Source organism: Cariama cristata, unplaced genomic scaffold, assembly GCF_000690535.1.
Source record: "Cariama cristata isolate BGI_N322 unplaced genomic scaffold, ASM69053v1 scaffold7352, whole genome shotgun sequence".
Classification (NCBI taxonomy): domain Eukaryota; kingdom Metazoa; phylum Chordata; class Aves; order Cariamiformes; family Cariamidae; genus Cariama; species Cariama cristata.
Genome location: NW_009603154.1, coordinates 1 through 8,064, shown reverse-complemented (window position 1 = coordinate 8,064; position 8,064 = coordinate 1). Strand labels below are relative to the sequence as shown.

Here is an 8,064-nt window from a genome sequence, read left to right as displayed (position 1 = left end):
CTCTTCTCACTTAAATCCCAATCCTTCTCAGTTAGATCCTTCAGATACACCTGTCTGACAAGACAAGTTTGTGCCAAGCACCTTGGTACACCTCACGATAGCTGATGCTTGAAGATCTCCAACCTTTCTGATATTTCCTGTGAGCATAAAAAGCTTTAGAGCACTTGTCATATTGCTCCACACACTGCGTGTGCTGAACACAGTGCTCGGACAGCAGATTGCTTTAGTTATTGTCAGAGAGGACTTCAGCCTAGTTTTTTCCTTACTCTTCAGCTACTCTTTCCTAACTCAGCAGCATAAACATCTGCAGTATTTCTATGTTATAAATCTGTAAGTAAGTAGCATAGCACTTTCTTTCATTCTGCGCAACTGTCAAGCACATCCAGAATATCCACATTAAAAATTTAGCCAGAGCTAGTGGCAGACTCTAAAAAGGAATAAAATGCTCTGGTACCCTACAGGAAATTGAAAGAAAGGCTACATTAAACATCTAGGAAGAGAGTTTAAAATCCACACTCTGTCAAGTAAATGGCCAAAATCCTAATGACTTAAATAGGCCAGGCCAAAAACAACTGCTGACTTATTCCCAGATCCTTCTTTCTCCCACTCCACCTCAATGAATGAGCAAATCCCATACAGGGCAGAAAACAGCACGAATTTCATGGCATCGGTCATACGTTTATGCACATACCTGTTAAAAAATTTATTGTGATCCAGGCTGAAATACCTAATAAGGAAAAGATTCAGAAGACACACTGTTAGATCATACCATTTCATTTTATCTAACAACAGTAACAAATAAGGCTAGCCGGATTACAAGGCCTTCCTGCTTTAGGATCTGTTTAACTGAAGGCATTTTTAAGTTTTCTCATCCAGTTTAACCGCACCGTCTAAACAAAATAATCAGCAAACCAGAGCTTGTCATCCAACAACAGACAGAGACACCAGAGACCATCTGCCACAAGCTCCCTTGTCCCTCTTTTACAAACGGGAGGGCTTCTAATACAAAGTCTCCAACGGATGTCAAAGCAAGAAGGACCTTCAAGAAGGGTGAACAGGACTGGCTCTGCTGGGCTCCCCTGACCCACCTTGCCCCAAAGTCAGTGTTTCCACAACTGTCAAAAACCAAGATTAGATGCCTTGAGCAAAGAGAATAGCCTTCTGTATTTGGAAAAGAAGCCCCATATATGAAATGCCTGGAGAACTCTGTATTTCACAGGTCAAAAACCTAGGTGAGAAGTCACAACGGCTTCAGTCCTTAGCTAAAAGACAAGGAAATGACTGACACATTGTTCGTTTCCTAGGAAAACATCCATTGGTAGGCTTTTGTGTGATGTCAGGCCTTCAAACTTTCAAACTTTCCTTTTGAAAAATTCAAAATTCAAGCTTCCCTTTTGAATACTAAGAATTTTCATCTGTTCAGTGGCCTGATTTTTCCTATTTTCCTCTAAGCATTTTTGTGAGCCGCACTGTTTCTGTCCTCTTCTTGTTTTATAAACCTTTTCCCCATAAAGTAGATGAATTAGTGGGCATTATGTTAGCAAATGCAAATATTTGTCCATGTGGTTAAAACTCAAGGCATGGTAAGGAACATGGTCCAGTTCAACCCTTGGCTGAACCAAGCCTGTCACTGCTATTAATGGTTTTAAAATGAAACAAAAAGAAGAATTATAATGTCTTTCTTCCATTAAGCAGTAAAAAAGAAACTCATAAACAGCTCCAAACAGCTCCAGCTATTTTAAAGTGTGGTTTCTAAGTAGATTTAAAACACATTCCAACACTCAGTTACTTAGAATTTAGACATGTTTCTTCAAATTATTTTAAATCAAGACTGCTTCTGGGTTCTGTCCTCAGCATTTTTTGATGAGCATCAACTTACCTCAGCATGTATTTTTTTCTCTATGTAACATTTTTTCAGACTGAATTCACAAACACACTCATTAGATCAGTTATAATTAACAGTATGACCAAATACTTCCAGAAAGCTCTGACGAGCATTGTCAAGAGCAGGGTGTGCAAAACCAGTTGTTGAAGACCTTCTCAACACGCAGATATTCCAAAAGCTTTCCAGAAGTGCTGACTGCACAATGGCTTCCTGGTGATCCCCCAGGAACTGCCCAGCACGCAAGAGCTTTGAAAATCAGACAGAGTTCGGGAGTTCAAATTGAAAAACGTAGCACAAGATCTCTTTGGCAGGCACTGCCCAAGGCAGCATAAAAACTGTGTCAAACCTGCTGCTTGTGGGTTCCCACTACAGTGAGTGGGGACTTGTCACAGTGCAGCAAGAATCTGCAGCATTGCAGAAAGTGTCTCCACAAATTAACCTACCTTCATCGGTTCCATTCATTATCGACACACAATCGTCCCTCACGAAGAAAGGGGAGGCCTGAAAAATCTCCTTCACCTGTAGTTCAAATAAAAGCTACACTCAGAGAAATCTTTTTTTCAGCTGGAAAGCAAGTTTTTATAAATTTCCAGTTTTACACAACTGCTCCTCTTCTAGGGCCAGATCCTGACTGCTGCTCACCACTTTGAAGTTCAAGAGCCCAACAAGCATCAGCCTGTGCTGTGCTATAAAAGATCAGTGATTTACACGCTGGCTCTGCGGTTTGGTGCAGAGACAGGGATGGATGTGTGGGTTTTCAAGCACAAAGACTGCTTAGAAATGCCATTAACAAGGGATGGACATGGGTAGGGAAGCGAATCCAGTTTACGTTGCTGCAATTGGCGACCCATAGGGTATTATATATGCATGGGATGGGCAGGAGATGGACACCCTGGCTTTTATGCCCCAGGGAACGGCATTTTTAACAGGAGCATGTTGGCTGTTAGAGATCCTCTATACTACATCCTACATGAGGTAGCAAAGCCCTAGGTTTCCAGAGTCCTCTAAAGTAACAAGTGCAGCAGTTCCAGTCAAAATCCAGTGTGGAAAAGAACGGGCCAGCTTGCAGGCAGCAAAGAACGATATAGACATTGATTTCAACCACACCACATTTCTTCCTTCCAATTATTGCTTAGAGAAAGAGTACACTTAATGCACACTTAGTAAACTTTTCCCACAGCCATAAGGTCTAGAACATAATATTTTGTATATTTTTATAATATTTTAAAATATTAAACGTATTTGACATGCCTTTAAATACAATTTATGTTATTTCCAATCAATATAAAGGAGCAGCCTTGCAGCAGCAGGCTGATAACATGACCAACCAAATAGCAGAGAGCTTTTCTCAAAATAGCAGCATCCTGGTCAAAACCACGAATGAACAGGTCCAGTAAGAACAAGCCTGTAGTGACTGTTAGGAGTATCTCATTACACTTGTTAGATGTCTCCTCTAGGCTTATTTGGAGTTGTTGTCATTCCTTTGTGCTTGCAATTTCTCCCCCCAACCTCATTTGAGATCAGGTGGCTCTGCACTGCTGTCAGGGTTAAATGACAGGAATGGCTCATGTACCTGAAGATAAAGGAGTATGTACCTGACACAGAAGGGACTAAATTTTCCTATAAGATTTCTGGAAAGCAAACTGAAAGACAAGAAATAGTACCTTATCCAGCAACTTCTGAGCTTTCTCTCCTGGCAGCAACCGTAGGCCAGCTGTGGCTTTCAGGACCAGAGGAGTAAACTTCCACAGCTCCATAGGAACTTCCTTCTTTGCCACCTCCAGGAGCTCTTTTATTCCCTGACCACTCTGTGAGCACAGAAAGAACCAAAAAAAAAGGCATCTTAGAAACTTTAGGTTTGTCTTTCTTGGAAGGGCAAAAGGGTGATCAGAGGTATGAGTCACTGTAAATGTGGAACAGAGACAAGTGAAGATCACGAGGGGTCAGGAGAAGGTGGAGGACTCACTATCTCCTACAGCATGAGACCTGATGGGTATAATAGAGATTATCCAGCAACAGGTCAAAAACAAACAGGAAGAGTCACTTTTTCAAATAGTGACATAGAACTCGCTGCCACTGAGCGTTTTGGCCACAAAAGGTTCAAAAGGCAGTATGACAAATCCTTGGGAAAAAAAGGCTCTTGGAGACAGTAAAACACCAGGAGCTGGGTGTAAGTCTGGCTCAGGAAGTCTCTAAATACCTGCGAGCCAGAAGGCAAGGGAGATGGGAAAGAAGTCACTTAGTACTTGGCCTGGTTTTCAGACTATTTTCCTGAGAATCCAACTCTGGTCACTTTTGGAGGAGGCTCTGCTCCAATTCAAAACAGCTTTTTTGTCTTTTTCTTAAGCGCATCGAAATTCTTAAGGCAGAGATAGGAGAAATATCCACTGTGCTTAATTAACATCGCCAAGCAGAACTGGATGCATTCTGTTCCTTCCTCCTCTGCTTGTCAACCAATTTTTCCTGTAGACTTGTATCATTTGGAGACACTTCCCTGAACTGAGACAGTTCAGCACACTGTACCACAGAAAGATGTAATTTGCAGGGCATATTAAAAACAGGAGGTTTCGGGGCACGTACTTTTACAGTAACAGAAACAAAAATTACCTTTTCTACATCATCGGCATATGCGGATAGACCTGGCTTCAGTGCTTTAAACGTCTCATGGGTTAACTTGGGAGTCTCTGTTCAAAAGCAGTATTCCAAAATAAGTAACGGTACAAATAATTTTGCGTACAGAAAAAGAAAACCATTTTACAAATTACATCATTACCTGCTAATGGAAGTCAACTGAAGCCTCTGTCTAATGAACTATCAACAGCCACCTGACCTTTAAATACAGCCCTTGCTATGGAATTAACTCCCAAGAAAACAACTTTTAAGTCCTGACTGTTTTTCAGGCACTGGTGCCCACTATGCATACACTTTTCACGCACATCAGGCAATCACCAGATGGGTGCAAGTTCTCTTTGAGCTCTTACACCTGCCACATCCAGCTTTCCAAACGGCACCCGTAACAAAGACCCACCTTTCAGCGTGCTCTGCCCTGGCTAAACTTGACTCCAGCAAAACTCAGTGGAAGTTTTACCACCACTTTCAACGGCAGCAGAGGGAGCCAGACCTAAGTATTTTAGAAACCTGCAGCATAGACAATTATATGAACCTGCAGGCAAGACAACATGAGCTTGACAACATCCTCTTCCTGTACACAACTACACTCTATAAAGTTTCCTGCAATATATTCTGAACTTGTGTTTCGGGCAGGCAAGGAAGAAGCAAAGATTCAGGAATACACTGAAAGAAGGAAATCTATGGACTGCTGTTTAACGCCTTTGGTCGCTAAGCCTTAGACTAACCCATTCTGCAAACCTAACGGGCTCCCAACAGGCCCATCACACCATACACCACACTGCTAATCCTTAAAAGCACCCTCAGATCACCTACTAACAGCATCCACACAAGTTCTTTCATCTTTAAGTTTCACAAATAGGAGATGACAACACCTAAACAAATGAAGCTTATGACTCCAGAGGAAAACTGGAGCTTTTTTGTACACTTATGTCTCGCTCCTCAGCAATACTTTCTGTCCAGATGCAATATACAGCAATTTTAATCAAATGGTGAAGTTTCGCAATTTAAATCGAACACTGAAGTCAAAGATGCACTAAACCAGACAATGCAGAGAGAAGCAGCTCACTGCCAGGAACTGGAGATAGCCAACAACCTCCTTGTGAAAATTTGGGGGAATAAGGCTGTTTGAACTTATAATGCTCTCTTCCACCAAGCAGTGTGATGAAAAACTGCTCTTCTTCAAGGCACCATTCTAAAAGTACAGCTGCTATTTAGTTCATATTCTGACATTTCAGCATTTTCTCCTTGTTGAATGTTTTCATAATTTCATCCAAACCCACATGCTTGAATCACAATATACTTCCCGATGGCTCTCTAGAAAGAGCTGAAGCATGTTTGTTCAAGTAATCCCTAGAAAAGAATCATCAGTAATCTGCTCTATACATTACAGAAGAATTAATCTATCACGCAACTAGCAGGCCATACCTCTTGGTTGCTGTGCAAATTTAAAAATATGGATGCGAGTTCCTGTGCTTCCTGCATCAAACATAATCCCGTAAAAGACCGAGAGATCTGTGGTCAGTGCCTGATGGTTCAGTTTGTCTCCTCTGCTTTCAGCAACTCCTTCTGTTGCTCCCACGACTGGTTTGGAATCCAAGTGCCATTTAATGTATGCAACATACACAGCTACACATGCGAAAATCCCGAAAGCGAAGAACCGCTTTGATATCTTCATGGCTTCCATTTATCAGATGTTTTGTTTCTTCCCTTTATCAAATGTTTTATTTCTTGTCCTTCACACAGAGCAGATGGTTCCCACATCACTCCTATATCCAACAGAAAAGAAAAGATGTTTTATATTCTAAACATGATGAAAGGATCTAAGAGTATGATGGTTATTTGATACAGGACTTACAGGAGTAAACTTGACCTCAGCATCAGTTAAATACTTAATGGTTAATTGGTTTAGATCTGTGATAAGATTAAGTTGAGCATGATAGTCAAAGCAAGCAGTAAGTCACTGAAACAAACAGCCTGGTAAAAAAATGTACACATAGGGAGTGATGGACTACTGCCAGCAAGTAAGAGATTTTATGCCTGCAGCTCCTTCAGCCTCTAGACTAAGACTGAGACATCAGTTACTGTCTTCAGTGCTCAAATCCACCTCAACTAACCCAGGGAAACTTATAGTTAAATGCTTACACTTATTCCAGCAGGACAATGTAGAATCCTGCATTCAAAAACCTGGGATTCACCAGTGAATCACTTGCAAAACTGGACCTAGCAGCAAAATACCTCTCACATTGCTTGTCCTAACCATCAAATGCCTCCACGGCTGCTGGATGCCTACGAGACCGCACACCACTTTCTCAATGGTTCAGAAGAAACATATCCATCTTCCTTCAACATGTCATTGAGATCTACAGCTAATTTTAAGACCTGAAGCTGCATAAATCTGCTTTTCCTCATTGCTGCTGAGGCCTAAGAAGGAACAGAGTAAGGAGAGTTCAGAGAAGCTAAATACAGTAATTGAGGTGGGAAGGGACTTCCAGAGGTCTCTCATCCAACCTCCTGCTCAAAGCACGGACAGCTATAGGGACCAACCATGTTGCTCAGGTCTATATGCAACTGTACTTTGAAAACCTCCAAGGATGGAGATCAAACAACCTCTCTGGGCAACCCGAATCATTTGCAGTTATCCTTGTTAGTTCCCGGCTAGTGAAGGAGGTCTCAGAAGACTGGATTAGGACAATTTGAAATCAGTGTTTAAAAGATGGGAGATCCAGGGAATTAAGTGACCACCTCAGCTCCAATACCAAGAAAGAAACCACAGCAAAGCACAATGCAAGAAATCTATATGCACTCACATAACATCATCCAGATGATTAAAAAACAGTCAGCGGTGATTTATGGGGAATAAATTATATTATAACTTTCCTTTTTTGATAGTGTAACAAAGAAGAGAAAGCAAACCAACTGATGAAGTTGACTTAAACGAGGTTTTGACACATATGTAATCTGATGATGATACGAATTCAGAAGGTGTACAGAAGGCGTGAGGGGGAGGAATTTAAATTCAAGGTGATTACAGTGTATTGCCAAAAACGGGTAAGACAAAATTTTCTGAAAATGGAGGAAAGCAAAACCACAGGCACAAGTACACATGAAGAACAGATCAGCGTAGGGGAAAAGGAACGGTAGGTTGTCGTGAAACAGAAATCAGGGAGATGGCATTGCAAAAAAAAGAAAAATCTTTCTGGTTGCTATCAGCAGGCACGGAGATGTAGGTGGCAATGACTGCACATACACGGGGTGGTTACTCCAGTCTTCCTGGTGCCAGAAAGGCCTCAACTACAGCTACACGAGAGCTAAAAACGTGTCATGGGAGGAAAGCAGCAGGAACCGGACGATCCTTTGGGGAGAAAGCAGTCTCCGGGGTGGGAAAGGGGAGGCTGGAAGGATGGGGGGGCCGGAGGGGCAGCAGTCTGCCATGATAAAACCCCCGACCCCCACTTTCCTGAAGAGAATCCGGATTAATTCTTCCCTGCGTTTGCCAGGGGACGCTGAGATTTGCTGCAAGGGAAAAAGCTTCCCGCCTGCGCGGCCGA

The 8,064-nt window shown here is 42.1% G+C and overlaps 1 protein-coding gene across 1 annotated transcript in view; it reads right to left on the bottom strand.

Annotated features, from left to right (window-relative positions):
* Nucleotides 1-6,282, bottom strand: part of ENTPD6 (ectonucleoside triphosphate diphosphohydrolase 6 (putative)) — a 12,830-nt gene extending 6,548 nt beyond the window's left edge. Inside the window, exons 1-5 of the mRNA XM_009695057.1 lie at nucleotides 5,942-6,282; nucleotides 4,493-4,569; nucleotides 3,550-3,693; nucleotides 2,329-2,404; nucleotides 692-727 (exon numbers count right to left, since the gene is read on the bottom strand). Coding sequence (XP_009693359.1) covers nucleotides 692-727; nucleotides 2,329-2,404; nucleotides 3,550-3,693; nucleotides 4,493-4,569; nucleotides 5,942-6,200 — 592 coding nt within the window. The 5' untranslated portion in view covers nucleotides 6,201-6,282. The remainder of the gene's footprint in view (nucleotides 1-691; nucleotides 728-2,328; nucleotides 2,405-3,549; nucleotides 3,694-4,492; nucleotides 4,570-5,941) is intronic.
* Nucleotides 6,283-8,064: the final 1,782 nt, after the last annotated feature.